Genomic DNA, 17,745 nt, shown 5'->3' with positions numbered 1-17,745 from the left:
CATTCTTTATTTCAAAATTCTATTCATTGTATCTATTTATAAGAAAAGTGTTTTTATCTGTGAGATTCTTTTTCTCTTGGATAATCTAATAAAATAATTTGTCATGGACATTCATGCTTATCGTTCATTAGTCAATTAGTTTAGAAGCATGCTTTTTTTAAATGTCTGAAGAACCTTCAAAAAAGACACACATAAATTGGTGAATTAGTTTATACAACTATTTTTAAATGTCTTCTGAAGACAATGATGTTTTTCAGGACTTGAAAAGAAATCTGGAGAAGACCATCTTTTGCACAACATTACCATCAGGAGTGGAAATCAGAGAAATCTACTAAAGTCAGATATCTGCATTTCCTATGCTTCCATATGTAACAGAACCATTCTGCGAAGCACTATACCAATTTCCTCAAATGGGAAAATATGGAGACATCTACTGCTTTGTGTGATGATGTGAGGACTCAAGCATCCTCTTCAACCTCTGATTCGTTGCTCAGAAGTTTCATTTTATTTTCAGTCTCTTTTCAATTTACTGTATGTTTGTTCCTTCGTAGTTCATACACCGGAATTGACTTGTCAATTTAGTGAAATTCAATAAAACACTACTTTCATTGCAGTACTGCTGATTGGATTCAAAACGGCTGCTCACTGTATGTAATCTTCAATCGAAATTCATTACTTTTTCGCAGTTTGTGAATAGGTCTATCTATCTGCATCACTAAGTATATCTCTATTGAGAAATTGTGCTTTTTATTGGAAAATAATTTTTTGGTAACACATTCATTTTTGTTGGAAAGTTTTGTTAAAATTGAATAATGATGTTATGGAATATTGAGAGCCAAATTTAAATGAAGGTGGTTGATGCATCATTGGATTGATAAAGTAAGTCAAAGTCTTGTTTCTTTGACTATCCTAAGGAAAGAAGGAAATGTTGAAGCAGATTTAGTCTGTAAAGGTTCAGGGGGGTTTAAAGGCATCGAGTTTTTCTGCTATGCACTTTTCTGTTTTAACATTAGCTATGAATGCTTGGATTTATTTGTGTTACAAATTACCTGTTTCTTTTATTACCTTCAAGCTATAAAAAGACACACACTCGGACACGTGACGTGACACCAACACTGCACACATAGACACGAACCGCATGTTTAAAGTTGCGATTTTGGCAGCGGCATAGCTCTCTCTATTGACATAGCCACAAACAGTCACAGTGTCTGCCTCAGAAATATATACAACTTCTGCAATCTCTAATTATGACCCTGCATTAACACAATTATTAAAAACCATTTCATGGCCTTCTTCATTTTCAATTTTTATTCATTCTAGATGTTTATTAAAAAAAGGTTTAAATTGTTGAGATCCTTTACATTAAATTTCATGGATATTCATATTTGTCACTGCTCATAGTTGATTTAGTTTCGAAGTGTGCTTTATGAACTTTCAAAAGAGACACAATTCATAGAAGTATTTCTCAAAGAGGATGTGTTTTTAAGATGACAATGTTTTCAAGGAATTGAGAGCTTTGTACACACTCTTTGCAACGCATTACCATCAGCAAATGAAATCCGAGGAATACACTCAAATCCAACATCTGCATTTTTTTATGCTTTATTTTATTTTAGAGAAATTTTGCATTCTTTTTGTCCATTACTATGCTTATATGTCAGATCAAAACAATGAGTTTAGGACTGTAGTTTGATGAACTAGGCAGTTTGGTGTTATGAATTGTAGTATTTAAATATAAGTTGTGCGTTGTAAACTCTGATCTTTCATTGATAATACAAAGGAACTGCAGCTGCTCTGCAGTCGGAGACGTAGACAATATTGGCCGAACTTCTTTACCAAACATCATGTCTTCATTATTTGCGTTGATTGTTTCTTTAATCTTGATTTTTGAACCGGTTTGCTGTTCTAACATATTTATTGGTAACAGACCATGTTTACATTGGAAGGGAAGCCAATTTAAACTGTCACATGTCTTTTAAATTAAAACCAGTTTCCATCAGATGTCTTCTTGGCAATAGTACTTGGTGATTTTCTTCACATTCTAAATCCTATTGAGTATTAAAAGGTTATGATTTCAAAATAGTTGTATTAAAAGCTCTTCTGTAATGCACTATGGAATCATGAATATGTTTTACTTTGAATAATGCAGCTATATAAAGAGGGGAATGAAAATATAGTAGGATAGAAATTTTTTGACACCCACTCAATGTTTGATGTATGGTGAAAAATCAATTTCAATATGTACTCGTCTAACTGAAATATCATTATTAATTTATTCATGCATATTTTTAGACTAAGTGATAATTTCACATCTCTTCTTTTGATGTGACATAATAATAAGGACTAATAATAATGCAATCAATGGGGGAAGTAAGGAAGTCTTACAGGCAGTTGTTTATAGTCAATGGACTATACATGTGTGGCAGATGCAATTACTTGTTTATTGTCATGGGGCCCTTGATAACGAGTCTACATAACTATTTCCTCTGTTTTAAAATGAGTGTTATTTTAACAAAAAAATGGAAAAAAAATCAGTAGTTACGTAAATTTGAAAAATTGCCCAGATTTCCTCGACAGTTACTTCGGTAGTTAACTGTCGATCACCCCATAACTCGGCAGTAAAGTGCCGAGGTTCCCATGATAGGTCATTCACGTAAACTGACGTTCAAAACTACAAAAACAACAAAAAATAAACCGAATAAAATGTACAATACCTGTTTTTTACGTCAAAAGTGTGTTGATACCTCCTATTGTTGATGCTTCAATGATTTTGAATCAAGATTTGGTGAAGAAATTATTGGATTTGGGGGTTTAGATGGAAGAGGAAAGAAAAGTGAAGGTAAATCGACATAAACAGAATAAGCAGCGGAATAAAATTTCGATTTACTTTCCTTGGATCATTACGAATTGGAACTTGAACCAGTGATTCGATTGTTACCTTAGAACGTAGAATCTGAAGACGATCGGTGGAATCTACGAACTGGAATCTCGATCACAGCCAAGCAAACAGCAGAGCCTCTATCGAGTCCACACGAACAGTGCTCCTCCAAAACTTCGGTGCTAGCCAAGAAGACGGAAGTCAGAGAACTAGGGTTTCTGCAAGGAAAACGTAACCGCAAACTATTGCACTAGGTTTCTTTTTATAGAACTCCTTATGTGCTTTGCAAGTCAAACTCGTTTTTGACTTCACTAAGCCCAATACGAGTTTAGCAAATAATGCTAAATCATCAGCATTATTTACTAAGCGCACCCTTTATATAAGTCGTACTTATACATATCTCTTTTGACTGCTCTTTGTGTGTGACCCTTTAGGTTCTAGTCACGTTGGCAATGATATTAAATCTAATATTTAATATCATAAACAATGAGCGGTATCTAGCAACACATCATTGCTACCCAAGTGACAAGAATGTCAAGTGATCTGACGAAACCTTTCATGATAATACATATGTGTATAATTACTCCTTTGTCTCAATATCTTCATTGATCCCAAGGCATAGATAGTGTCACCCTTGTATAGATCAATGTTCATTTATCTTGATTCCGAAATATACTATTTAACGAATAAGTCCAATATCTTATATTGACTTAGTTCGGCATGGCCATGCATATTTATAGTCATATTTCATCAAGAGGCCTAAAGATATATCTCCTGTTTATGAGGAGGAACAAATCCCATCTAGGACACTCATGCCCCTCAGCATGATTCATCAAGTACCCATCAACCAACGTTATTGTTATCCTTTTACAGTCAACGTTAGAATGGCAACAAAGCACTTGAATCCACATCTAGAGATCATAGTGGTTTCAGGTCTAAGAGCGATATACATTATTATCATTGTGAGAATATCTTATGACAATTTCATAACTTACTATGTAGTATTCTCACAGTGGGTCAATCCAATACAAATATTACTCCTAATATTTATATCTATGTATAGACTTGATATCTCATATCTATGACCCATGAGATGCGGTCATCAGTCTACATACATAATAGTCTCGACGCTTTATTATTATCCTTTATTCATATTAAAGCTTTGACTACGGATATATATATTTAAGAATAGCGTTCTATAAGATAATGTAATCTCATGATTAAGTCGCACTTAATATATTATTACACGAACTATCTATTCTAAGGACTTTATTAACATTATCTAAATATAATAAAGAGTGCCATATATTATTCAATAATAAAGGTCATGATACATAAGATAGGTTTAACACAAACTATTGGCCTCTAGGGCTTACACCAACAAAAAGTGATGATGAAATAGTGTGTAGGGGGGAGCAGGTGGCTGTTTCATCTGATGAAACATTTCCTCGACAGTTAACTGCAACCAATTTTGAATTCCTCGGCGGTTGCCTACCGATGTGTATTTTTGTATTTTACATGTGTTTCTCAGCCTAACAAAATATGTATACAACAATTTTCTTGACATAAACACCAAAACAATAAAGAGAAAGTAAAATCATAATATAAATATAAAAAAAAAAAAAAGTTATCACAAAAATTTTTAAAAAATAGTTGAACAAATATCATTTCTCTTTCCTGGGCAAGTGATAGGAAGTTGTAGTCCATTTATGTGGTGTGTATACATCTTCTCAGTTGATAACAAAAGGTACATCATCTCATTTATTTTCTTACCAACCAAACTTTATCATTACTATCTCGTTGTTGTGCTTCCTCTAAGTCTATCCATATTATATATGCTCAGTCAGTTGATACCTTGATTTTCTTCTTCTTAATTTCATCATTGATATCTTGGATTGCTTCCTCTAAGTCTTTCTTTGCCAGATCTTTCAAGTTCTACTCACTTTCAAGTAATTTTTCTTTTAAGTCTTAATAAACACATTTTTTACTCTTAATTTACGTTGTTACTCAAATTTCATATTTCACATTTTTTTTTTATTTCCTTGGCAGATCTCAGTTTGGTGGTTTTTTTTACAAAGATCTTAGTTTGTTTGTTCTCACACTTTCAGGTAATCTCTTCCTTTGTTAACAACACTTAATCTTTCAAATTATGTTACATGATCCGTTATAGTTATAGGCCCCGTTTGGATTGGCTTATTTTGAGGTTAAGTGGGTAAATAAATAAAAATAGCTTATCATAGTTTCATAAGCTGTTTATGCCATATTTTAATAAGCCTAAATTTTCAGCTTACCCTCCGGCTTAACAAGGAGCTTATGAATTTATGTAACCTCCTTCGATTCTCTCTGGATCCACTTTTTCAAAACATATATTTTAATTTTATTTTTTTGTTTTTAGAAAAAAAAAACATATATTTTAATTATAATGTTAGTTATCTTTGGTTGTGCATGAGTAACAAAATTGCTATATACTTATCTTACTAAAGTAACACACGTAACTAAGATTTTTTTTAAGGAAGATTTTATTATTTTTTTGTTACGTAACAAAATGAAATTGAATAAAAAAACAAACTTAACTTGTCTTTTTTTGATAACAAACTATACATTAATATCTATATATATGGTAAGTTTACAATCATAATTTCTCAAGTTTATATTTATATTATTGTACTTTTTTTTTTTTTTCCTTTCGCACCGGTTTCCGACCCACCAAAGGTGGGCGACTAATCCTACTCATGCGTAGAGGCATGCGCACTGGCCAAGTGTTGTTCCCCCTGGGAATCGAACCCGGTATTCCCCGGGTACGTCCTTGGAAGGAGCTCATTGTTACTAGAGCCCAAACAACTTGATTTTTTGTACTTTTTTTTAAAAGAAAGCTTATCATATATTATTATACTTGTGTATGATGATGTTTAGACTATTTATTTACACCTCAAATGTTAATTTTGTCTTATATGAATATTGATTTTTTTTAAAGACGAATATTGATTATACTATATATATAATTATAATTAATATATTATAATATTGTTTTTTACATCTTGATTAATTTTATCAAAAAAAATCTTGACAATTGTGGTTCGATTCTTTGATTTTTTTGTTGAATTAAAAATATTTAAAATTTCGATAATTGTTTATGTAATGTCACATCCAAACACTTCAATTTATGTAAGTACTTTTTAGTGTACATATCCAAACATAAATAGCTTATCAAGTATAAGAGCTTATGATGTAAGCTCTAATGTTATAAGCCCTAATGCTATAAACATCTATATAAGCTGTTTATCCAAACAGAGCCATAGACTTATAGTTATAGTTATATTTATATTTTTTATATTTTTCATTTTTTTTAAGTAGCATAGTGACTAGAGCTCAGACATTTTTAAATATAGAGAAATGGAGTGTTTAAAGTTTAAACTCCGATTCATGTCTATATTATACAATATTCTTACCAATCGAGTTAAACTCACGTGGATTATTTATATTTAACCGTCCAACAACTAAGCTAAGTTGACATGAATTATTTATATTTAAGTTAATTATATATGATAATGTTATTTTTCTGGGGTTACTTATGATAATGAGTTTTCCTAAGGGAAAAAAACTTTTTTGAGTGTAAAAAAAACAATTTTGTTGTTTAAAAAAAATCATTTGCTAAAAACAAACATGGTAATTGAAAAAGTACCGTGTAACAATTTTTTTTTGACAAAATAAAAGATACTCATTTTTTTTATCAACTCTTACATATTCTCAATCATTTTTTTTTTATATATTTTTATCAACTCTTACATATTCTCAATCATTTTTTTTTTTTGACAAAATAAAAGATACTCATTCATTCAAATTGAAAGAGTACCGTGTAACAATTTTTTTTTTTGAAAGAGTACATATAATACAAATTTGCTAAAAACAAAAGGGATGAATATGTGAATTTTTTTTTTCTTCAGATTTTTAAAAATTTCGTAACAAAATAAATTTTTTTATTTTGAAAATGATTTTATAAAATATCTGGAATTATTTTTTCTTCATATTCTATAAAAAATATGATTTTTGTTTTATATATTTTTGGAATAAAAAAAAAATTAGGTGTTAATCATTCACCGTAGGCTGCAATAAACCTACATGATCCAACGGTTCCTATTTGAAAAATAGTCAAACAGTTAAAATGTAACGGATAGGAGCAAAAGAGGTAACAATAAAAGACATAAGGGACCAAATTGAGACACTTTATAGTTAGAGGACCAAATAAAATCCGAAAATAAGTTAACGGATCAAAGCATGTATTAAGCCCATACTAATTTGATAAAGTTTTTTTTTTTTTTTTTTAGAGAAAATTTGATAAAGTTAATTGTAGGTAAAATTATTATTTTCTTTATTCCTTTTTTTTTAAGAGGCTAACATTGAATATATTACAAAAAAAAAATGTTTTACCTAGCACAAGGTGTGCCAAGGAAAACATGAAAAGTATGAACAATATTTACAAACGGGGAAAAGAAAAAACAACAAAAAACAAACAAAAGAAATATCTGCTAGCCATAACCCAGCATTGCGAGAGGATTAAGCCACCAAACATGATAATTGAGAGATAAATGAACAAATTTCATCTTCAACCACGAGAAGGAAAGTAACTTTATTTTGTCCCTCAAACGCAAAATCGAGCATTTCTTTACCTTTGAAAATCATGTTATTTCTTTCTTTCCACAATTCCCACACAGTAGCAAACCAAATGACATTCAAAAGTGATTGCCGCATTTGAGGTCCCCCACCACCAAAGTTGAACCGAGTAAAATGCTCTGATGGCAAGAACGGTGCGACCGTAGAAAGGCCAATGCATCGGAGAATAAGATTTCAAACGGACCCAAAACACGAGCAATGTAAAAATAAATAATTGACGGTTTCTAGAGAGCTCTTTATTCCATTTAATGTTTTTTGTAAAGTAGTCGGTGACTAAAAATTCATTTTTTTTAAGGTGAATCAGTAGGATTGCTGAGATTTTAACCTTGACCCTGCATATATTATCCAATATTTCTATCAAAGTTAAGTTTACAAGAACTAATCTTTCTTAATTTTTTTAATATGTTGATTTTAAACACTAACTATTTATTTTTGGGTTAATAGGTCTTTACACCCCTATAATATAGGTCACTTATGATTTTTCCCCCTGTAATTTTATTTTTTAGATTCGATCCTTGTAAATTTTTTTTATTTTGGAAAATACCCCTAGACCAGGTGACTGTGCATTTTTGGTGATGTGGCATGCTGCGTCACCTTTTTTGGATGACGTGGCGCGCTGACTGTATAATTATTTTTATTTTTTATGGGGTACATGTGGCATTTATGATTTTTTTTTTTAAAAACGAAAAAATATTATAAAAAAGTGATATAAATTCTAGAAAAATAAAAATACTAATAAAAATGATTAAAAAACGAAAATAATTATGGAAAAATTAATAAAAATCTGGTAAATGAAAAATAATGAAAAAATCTAGAAAATTTAGTAAAAAAAAATCTGGTAAAATGATAAAAATATAGAAAATTTAATAAAATGAAATCTGGAAAAAAATTTAAAATGAAAAAAATTAATATATTCCAAAAAATTCATATTTCCATATTATTTTCTATAGAGGAAAAATTTAAAAATTCTGGAAAAATAAAAAAAATTCATATTTTTTTTTTCGAGTTTAAGAAGTTTTATTTTATAAAAAATAAAAAATTCAGTAACTTAAAATATTTTGAAATTTATGAATATAATAAGAATAGAATTAAAAATGAAAGTTCAGATTTTTCTTTCGAAATCAAAAAGTTTGTTTTTTTTTTATTTTTTATACAGAAAATCAAAATATTGGAAAGTATATTCATAAATAAAAAAACATAACATTAGATCATGAAGAATAGAATTAAAGGCTTGTTATTCAACAGTATAACATGACTTATATACCGGTGTCAATCAATATCCATTATCTCCTGTTATTCATCTAGATTATATTTTCGAATAAAATAAAATTCTACGGATTAATTTTCAAAATCAAAATAATTATATAATAATATATTTTCGATTTTTTTTAAATAATTTTAACTTAATTCAGATTTTTTTTAATTTTTTTTTTGAAAATTTTGATATATATTAATTTTTTTCCATATTAATTTCATATTTTTCTATAATTATTTTCGTTTTTTTAATCATTTTTATTAATATTTTTATTTTTCCAGAATTTATTTCAATTTTTATACTTTTTTTTTCGTTTTTTAAAAAAAAAATAATAATAATAATAAATGTCACGTGTACCCCATAAAAATATAAAAAATAAAAATAAATATACAGTCAGTGCGCCACGTCATCCGAAAAAGGTGAGGGAGCATGTCATATCAGCAAAAATGCACAGTCAGCTGGCCTAGGGGGGTTTTCCAAAACAAAAAAAATTTACAAGAACCGAATCAATTTTTTTTTTTTATAGAAAGCAAAACCAAAAGTGACTTATATTACAGGGGATAAAGGTCTATTAACTCTTTATTTTTTATATTTGGTCTTGTATAAAATTTTTGCTAGTTTCGTCGTAGAATTTAATGGGAGTTCTAACACACAGTCCAACACATATCTACAATTTAAATCTACTTCTACGTTTTTTTAGGCAAATCCACTTCAACTTTAAATTAAATTAAATTGTTTAAAGTTTAGATAACAATTTGAGGAATGGATATGTTAACCGCGGTAATCTCAACAAGTGATCAAATTAAAGAAAGTTTTCGCCTAACGCATCTGGAGCAACAAAAGTGATTCCTAGCCAATGAAAGAGATGATACTAGACGCTGCAAAAAGTAGTGCAACCAAGAAACAAATAACATGCAGACTCCTCAGAATCATACCCTCCGACACATCCAATGTCGTCGTTTTGAAGCACACGACTCCGTTGAAGGTTATCTTTCGTCGGTAGCCGGTTACAGAGTAATCTCCAAGCAAAAATTGATACCTTTAACGGGGCATTCTTAAGCCAAACGTCCTCTACCAAACCCCTTGTTGTAGGTTCAGCTGCTATTGTGAGAAAAATATAAGTTCCCTTAACGGAATAACCATTAACGGGATCAAGAAGCCACCTCCACCTGTCAGGTAAATGGTCCTGCAAAATAATGTCATGTAACAGGACAGAACACTCCCTAACACACTCCTCCTCTCAAGCGAAAAGGCGCCTCCTCCACCCCCAGGCACCCCCTCCATCTTCCCAACCCGCCTCGCCATATCCTCTACTGACACCCATCTATCTACTGCTAGATCAAAGAGGCGAGGAAATCTCACCCGTAATGGAACACTGCCCACCTAGTCAATGGTGGAGCCAGAATATTTAGATCGTGGGGGCATATAAGATATGGATTTCTCTCAATGAGTATTTTCAAAATATTATCTTTTTCTATAATTTTTGCTAATAGATGATTATAAGTATTAAAGATAAAAATTGTGTATTGACATATGTGAAACATGCAACTAAGTCATTTTAGGACGGAGGAAGTAATAAAGTTTGCATTAAAAATTGAAAGGCTTACACAACAAGTTGGTTTAAAGTTTTTTTGTACCACTTACGCTCTTTAAGTTACTTAATTGTAACAAGTTGGTCCTTAAATTAAGTATTTTTGATACAACTTAGATCCTTTAAGTTATTTAATTGTAAATTTTAAGCGTTGAAAAACTTAAATTTCTAAGATCTAAAATCTCTCAAATTCTTACGGTTAAATAACTTAAAAGATTAAGTGATACAGAAAAAAAAACTTAACAGACCAACTTGTTACAGTTAAATAACTTAAAGGACCTAAAAAGTACGAAAAAAACGTAAATGATCAACTTATTACAATTAAATAACTTAAAGAATTTATGATTTGAAAAAATAAATTATTACAAATAATCACAAAATATATACTATGATCAATTGATCAATTGATCAATAAATAATAAATGAGATATTAAGTAATTGGAATAGCCTTTTTAAAAAAATAGTAATTGGAATAGATTCCTCTAAAAAAAAGTATTTGGACTAGTTTTAAAGTGATACAGTGAGTTTTTTTTTCTTTCTTTAACATTCAAATAATGAGGGCAGTTACTAAAAAAAGGAGGGCAGTTAGTTGCACAACACAATACCACTATATACTTAAATGAAAATTTTGTGCAGCACATGCCCACAGAGTGCTTGCTGTGGCTCCGCCCCTGCACCTAGTTATCCGTCCAAAAGTAAGTGGTATCTCCTCCACCCACCACACGACGAACATTATTATCAAACCAACTTCCATCCCCCAACCCTACACCGCCGCGAATGCGTGAAAGCATCTGCCACCATAAAGAATAATCACGCCCCTCCTCCTTCAGAATCCCCCCTTCCTCCTCGTACCTAGCCTTCAAGACTCGATACCACAACCCCTCTTTGTCAACCAACATCCTCCAACTCCACTTCCCTAGTAAAGCTAAATTAAATTCATGCAACTTCCTCACGCCTAAACCTCCATCCTCCTTAGGTAAACAAACCGAGTCCCAGTCAACCCAAGCAATTTTCCAAAAATCCTCACCACCCTCCAAGAGATTTTAGAATTATAATTGTGCACACGAAAGCTGGCAGTTATAATTTTAAAATCCAGTAACGGACGCGCGCGGAAACCGAACGATACCTTTAAATTGATTTTCTACTAAAAATTACTATTTTCAAGTAAGAATTAATTATTTTTTCAAAAATAGGACTTTGAAGTTGTAATTCATACCACACGAAAGCGGTCAAGTACAAGATTCGACTTCTGGCACCGCATCTGTTAGAGTTAGCGGTATCTTTAAGTTAACTATTTCCCGCGAAGAAAATTATCTTATTTTAATTATAAAAGTATTGTTTTGTGAGTATCAACGGTCGACGAGAACTACATTTTGGTCTCTTGTTATCATTATTAAATTAAATTTAATACTTTATTTTTACGCACAAAACTAAATTGTTTTGAATTAGCCTTAGATAAACAAAGAAACAAAAGAAATCGATACTTGTGAGTTGGTCTTTGTGAATTCGACAACCTTTTGAACTAAAACGGATATAGCCGTACAAACCTTTTGTTTATAAAATCAATACCAACAAAATTTGTTATTAATTACACTTTAGAAAACAAATTACCAGCAAATTGACAATACTAAGCTTCTACTTTAAACTATTAACCCTTGTACTCTTTTAGACTTTAGAAAACAAATTACCAACAAATTTACAATACTAACATTCTAATTTGTTATTAAATTACACTTTAAAAAAATCAACTCTTACATATTCTCATTCATTCTAAACTTGGTGCGAAAATAAATATATTTTTTTATATAAAAAAAATCAACTTTATTCTGTTTAGTGACAAATTGTCTTTAGTCAACTTAATATTATCTTTGGTATGTAACTTTTTTTTTTAATGAAGGGTGTAACATTATTATTTTCACGTTATTTTCTGTAAATATGTCTTTAAAGAGCATCATTAAAAGATACAATTGATACATGGAATTAATCAATTATTATTGAAGTATAATTTTTTTTTATTAGATAAAAGATTGTTTCAACCATAAATGAACACATGGAGTACTCCCGAAAGCTCTTCTTTAATTAATGCTCGTTATCTATTTTAGTCTAATCACTTGGTTGGACATTGTGTTTATTGGATACAATGAACCAAGTGCACAAAATATATTAGAAAAATTCAAAAAACTAATTAAATGTCCTGAATTAATAATTTTGGCATAAAGTTCGATTGGACTGTGTTTATGCAAGAATTATTGTGTATAAGCAAACAGAGAAATCGCTCATACTCTAATAAAAAATTTGATTTCTAAAAACAACAATGATAAAGAAATATAAAAGTCACAAATGATTTAGTTACAGTAACAAGCGATCTTTATTCGTTGCTTGCAAGGAAGATAGTATATGCAAATATAGTTGTTATTATAACTGCATAATGTGTCATTAATTGAACAATCCATTATTTTGAATTTATTAGAACTCTACACTTTGTGTAAAATGTATGTTTTAAGTGTTTGACATTGAAATTCCAACTTTGTATAGAAAGATAGTTCTTGTTCTATTTTGCTTAACAGAAGATAACATATTATCGTTTTGCAGTGAACCTCTCAGGATTTGACTACAATATCATGGCAGAGCTGATTGCTGGAGCATTTCTTTCGTCATTCTTTCAAGTCACTCTTGATAGGATTGCCTCAAGAGATTTCAAAGACCTCTTCAATAAAAAGTTGATTAACAAACTTGAAATCACACTGAATTCTATCAATCAATTGTTGGATGATGCAGAGACAAAGAAGTACCATAACCAAAATGTTAAGAATTGGCTCGATCGTCTTAAACACGAGGTGTATGAAGTAGATCAGTTGTTAGATGAGTTTGATACACATGTACAACGAAAGAGCAAGGTTCAACACTTCATTTCAGCTTTCACTAATCGATTTGAATCTAGGATCAAGGATTTGCTAGACAATCTAAACACTCTTGCAGAGCAAAAGGATGTGTTAAGATTGTCAGAAAGAAGTTATGAAAGTGCAGTTAGCCTGCAATCCTCAAAAAGATCTCCAACTGCATCTTTGGTGGATGAATCTTGCATATATGGTAGAGAAGGTGACAAAGAAGAAATAATCAACTATTTGCTGACAAACAAGGACAATAGCAAGCAAGTATCAACAATCAGCATAGTGGGTTTGGGTGGGATGGGGAAGACCACCCTTGCTCAACTTGTCTACAATGACCGCAGGATACAAGAGACGTTTGAACTTAAAGCTTGGGTCTATGTATCTGAGTATTTTGATGTTATTGGACTTACCAAAGCAATTCTTAGGAAATTTGGTTCTGCTGAAAATAGTGAAGATTTGGATCTACTCCAACGGCAACTACAAGAAAAATTAACAGGCAAGAACTATCTACTTGTTGTGGATGATGTCTGGAAACTGAATGAGGAAAGTTGGGAGACGTTACTACTTCCTTTTAACTATGGATCTTCTGGAAGTAAGATTATTCTGACAACACGCGACAAAAAAGTAGCACTAATTGTGAAATCAACTGAGTTAGTTGATCTGGAACAATTGAAGAACAAAGATTGTTGGAGTTTATTTAAGAGGCTTGCTTTTCACGGCAGGAATGTAAGTGAATACCCAAAACTTGAATCAATGGGCAAAAATATTGTAGATAAGTGTAGAGGGTTGCCTTTAGCTGTGAAAACAATGGGGAACCTCTTGCGTAAAAAATTCACTCAACATGAATGGGAAAAGATACTAGAGGCTGACATGTGGCGGTTAACTGATGATGAAAGTAACATTAACTCGGCATTAAGATTGAGTTACCATAACCTCCCTTCCAATCTGAAGCGCTGTTTTGCCTACTGCTCTATATTTCCCAAGGGTTTTAAGTTTGACAGGGATGAATTGATCAAGCTTTGGATGGCAGAAGGTTTGCTGAAATGTTGCGGAAGAGACAAAAGTGAAGAAGAGCTGGGTATTGAATTCTTGGATGATCTAGAGTCCATTTCATTTTTCCAACAATCACTAAATTATCTTGGGGATAAGAGATTATTCATGCATGATCTTGTCAATGATTTGGCAAAATCAGAGTCCCATGAGGTTTGCTTACAAATTGAGGTTGATAGTGTGCAAAATATATCTGAAAGAACACGACATGTTTGCTGCTATCTTGATTTGAAAGATGGTGCGGGAATATTGAATCACATTTCTAAGATCAAGGGATTACGCAGCTTGTTGGTATTACCACGAGGCTATGGTAAAGAATGCAAGATAACCAACAATTTGCAACGTGATCTATTTTCGAAACTAAAATATTTGCGGATGTTGTCATTCCGTGATTGTGGTGAACTCAGAGAGCTATCAGGTGAGATAGGAAATCTAAAGCTTTTGCGATATCTAAACCTGGCTAAAACATTAATTGAAAGGTTGCCTGACTCAATTTGTAATCTGTACAAATTAGAGACATTGATACTGGAACGCTGTTATAATTTGACTAAACTCCCTTCAAAATTTTACAAGCTTGTCAGTTTACGCCATCTTAATCTTGAAGGCTGTAATATAAAGAAGATGCCAAAGAAGATAGGGAGGCTAAACCATCTTCAAACGCTGAGTGATTTTGTTGTGGGAGAACAGAGTGGGTCTGATATTAAGGAGTTGGGTAATCTCAATCATCTTCAAGGGGAACTTTGTATTTCAGGGATGGAACATGTCATCGATCCCGTGGATGCTGCAGGAGCAAATTTGAAAGAGAAGAAACATGTAGAAGAATTAAATATGGAGTGGAGTTACAAATTCAATACCAATGGAAGAGAATCAGATGTCTTTGAGGCTCTTCAACCAAATAGCAGCTTGAAGAGGCTTATCATCTCACACTACAAAGGTAATAGGTTTGCAAATTGGATGAGGGGTTGTGATTTACCCAACTTAGTTTCAATTAAACTAAAGCACTGTGCTTTATGTTCCGAGTTGCCACCACTTGGACAACTCCCTTCTCTCAAAGAGATTTCAATTTCAGGCTGTGATAAAATAAGGATCATAGGGAAAGAATTTTATGGCAATAATTCCACAAATGTTCCATTCAGATCCCTTGAAATTCTGCATTTTGATTCGATGTCGGAATGGGAGGAATGGTCACGTCTTGAAGGGTTTCCTTTGCTTAAAGAGATTTCTATAACAAGTTGTCCCGAATTGAAAAGGGCTCTGCCTCAACACCTTCCTTCTTTACAAAAATTGTTGATTAATGATTGCAACAAGTTGGAGGCATCCATTCCCAAGTGTGATAATATGATAGAGTTAGATATACAGAACTGTGATAGAATTTTGGTAAATGAATTGCCGACAAGTTTGAAAAGGTTATTCCTTTGTGATAATCAATACACCGAGTTCTCCGTGGACCAAAATCTAATCAATATTCTCTTTCTTGAAAAGTTGAGGTTGGATTTCAGAGGCTGTGTAAACTGTCCCTCTTTGGATTTACGTTGCTATAATTCTCTTGAAAGACTTTCAATAAAAGGATGGCACTCCTCCTCCTTGCCTTTGGAACTACACTTGTTCACCAAACTTTATTATCTGTATTTAATTGATTGTCCAGAGCTGGAATCGTTTCCAATGGGTGGTTTGCCTTCCAACTTGAGCGGTCTTGGAATATTGAATTGCCCAAAACTGATTGGTTCGAGAGAGGAGTGGGGTTTGTTCCAACTCAATTCTCTGAGAGAATTCTTTGTTAGTGATGAATTTGAAAACATGGAGTCGTTCCCAGAGGAGAATCTGCTGCCACCAACTCTTGCGTATCTTAATTTGTATAATTGTTCAAAGCTAAGAATAATGAACAAAAAGGGTTTTCTCCACCTCAAATCTCTCACACGACTACACATTATCAACTGTCCTAGTCTTGAGAGCTTGCCAGAGAAGGAGGATCTACCCAACTCTCTTGGGATGTTGGATATTAGTAATTGTGGAATAATAAAGGAGAAGTATGAAAAGGAGGGAGGAGAGCGTTGGCATACAATTAGTCACATCCCGAATGTGTTGATTGACTCATTGTGGAATAATAAAGGAGAAGTATGAAAAGGAGGGAGGAGAGCGTTGGCATACAATTAGTCACATCCCTGAAGTGTGGATTGACAACATTAAGCAGGAATGAGATGTTATGGGTCCAACGTTTGGTCAAATCTTTTTGGTTTGGAAGGTACGAACATATATTCTTAACCAAACTATTGAATCAAATCTTTTATTTCCCTATTTTTATATTCTTCTTTTTTCCAGGCTTAGAGGATTTTGCGTTTGGGAATGGTGTAAAGAGCGGTGGCAATTTAATTTTTGTATGCTTTGGGACAATTTGAGGGTAGTCTGGTAAATAATGATTGTGGTCTTTTACCAAAATGGAGTTCCCAACACATCTTTTTTCCTCTTATTTCACAATCATTTGATGTTTGGACTGTGTTCTATATGTGTGTCCATCTCTGAAATAACTTCAGAAATTGGAAACAATTTTTTTAACCTAGAGAGTGTTAATTAAATTTTGTACTGTAACTTGACAAAAAACAAAAAATTGTACTGTAATAATTTTTTTTTTGAATATACATAGGGATGTTAGGCAGTTATTTGATGTAAAATGACATAATCGGTCTTTATTCAAGAATAAAAATCGGGTTTCAGCGCAAAAAAAAATGACACTATGTTACGCAACGCAAGTACAAACTTTAAAGTTTTCTTATATTGCTCATTTGAATTATAAAATATACTACCTCTGTTCTTAATTATAAGGCCCTTTTGAAAAAATAACGGGAATTAAGATAGTGGATATTTGTATTAAATATGTTTGTAATTACTATTGTTTTTACAATTTTATCCTTTAAGAAAGAGGGTTGGCTTATGTTTTCAACATTCTATTTATTGCTGATTGAAGAAAAAGATGTATAATAAATAGGGGCATGTATGTAAAGAAATAATTAATGTAGTTGGAAATAGAAAAGGGGTCTTATAAAAAGGGACAAAAAAAATTTTCAAAAGGGTCTTATAATTAGGGACGGAGGTAGTATATTTTACTTTGAAAAATGCCTCTGCATGGCATAATAATTATAACGATTGAGACAGATCTGCATAATATGTACCAGACATGCTCACAATGGTAATTGGTAAGTTAGGCTACACTTAAGCAGAGTAGATGAAAACCGGAAATTGGAAAAATGAAACATGAGGATACAAAAGTTTTGAGATTTCACATCCGTTGATATTTTAAAAAAAAAACAAAAACAAAAATTTCTTAAAAAAAAAAATTAAATTGGTTTTTGTTTGGTCTATTAGGGGGTAAATCAAAACAAAAATATTTTACAGGGGTGAATCAAAATAAAAT

The 17,745-nt window shown here is 31.8% G+C and overlaps 1 protein-coding gene across 2 annotated transcripts; it reads left to right on the top strand.

Annotated features, from left to right (window-relative positions):
• The first annotated feature begins 4,652 nt into the window (after nucleotides 1–4,652).
• Nucleotides 4,653–16,984, top strand: LOC120579663 (putative disease resistance RPP13-like protein 1). Of its 2 annotated transcripts, XM_039832300.1 has the most exons (5): nucleotides 4,653–4,827; nucleotides 4,928–4,986; nucleotides 12,988–16,415; nucleotides 16,504–16,578; nucleotides 16,656–16,983. In XM_039832300.1, the coding sequence occupies exons 3-4, from the start codon at nucleotides 13,017–13,019 to the stop codon at nucleotides 16,531–16,533; spliced, it is 3,429 nt and encodes a 1,142-aa protein (XP_039688234.1). In that variant the 5' UTR covers nucleotides 4,653–4,827; nucleotides 4,928–4,986; nucleotides 12,988–13,016; the 3' UTR covers nucleotides 16,534–16,578; nucleotides 16,656–16,983. The 2 variants fall into 2 exon arrangements, 1 of the variants encoding a protein (XP_039688234.1); XR_005645408.1 differs by having other exon boundaries at nucleotides 12,988–16,578; nucleotides 16,656–16,984.
• The last annotated feature ends 761 nt before the right edge of the window (nucleotides 16,985–17,745 follow it).

Source organism: Medicago truncatula, chromosome 3 (assembly GCF_003473485.1).
Source record: "Medicago truncatula cultivar Jemalong A17 chromosome 3, MtrunA17r5.0-ANR, whole genome shotgun sequence".
In the NCBI taxonomy this organism is placed as follows: Eukaryota; Viridiplantae; Streptophyta; class Magnoliopsida; order Fabales; family Fabaceae; genus Medicago; species Medicago truncatula.
This window is presented reverse-complemented; position numbering and strand designations above follow the sequence as displayed.

What these genes read in the sequence shown, in the direction of transcription:
- LOC120579663 (XM_039832300.1), top strand. Translation starts at nt 13,017, where the DNA reads ATGGCAGAGCTGATTGCTGGAGCATTTCTTTCGTCATTCTTTCAAGTC. An exon ending in CAATTAGTCACATCCCGAAT is followed by an intron (nt 16,416 to 16,503) that starts GTGTTGATTGAC and finishes CACATCCCTGAA; the next exon opens with GTGTGGATTGACAACATTAA.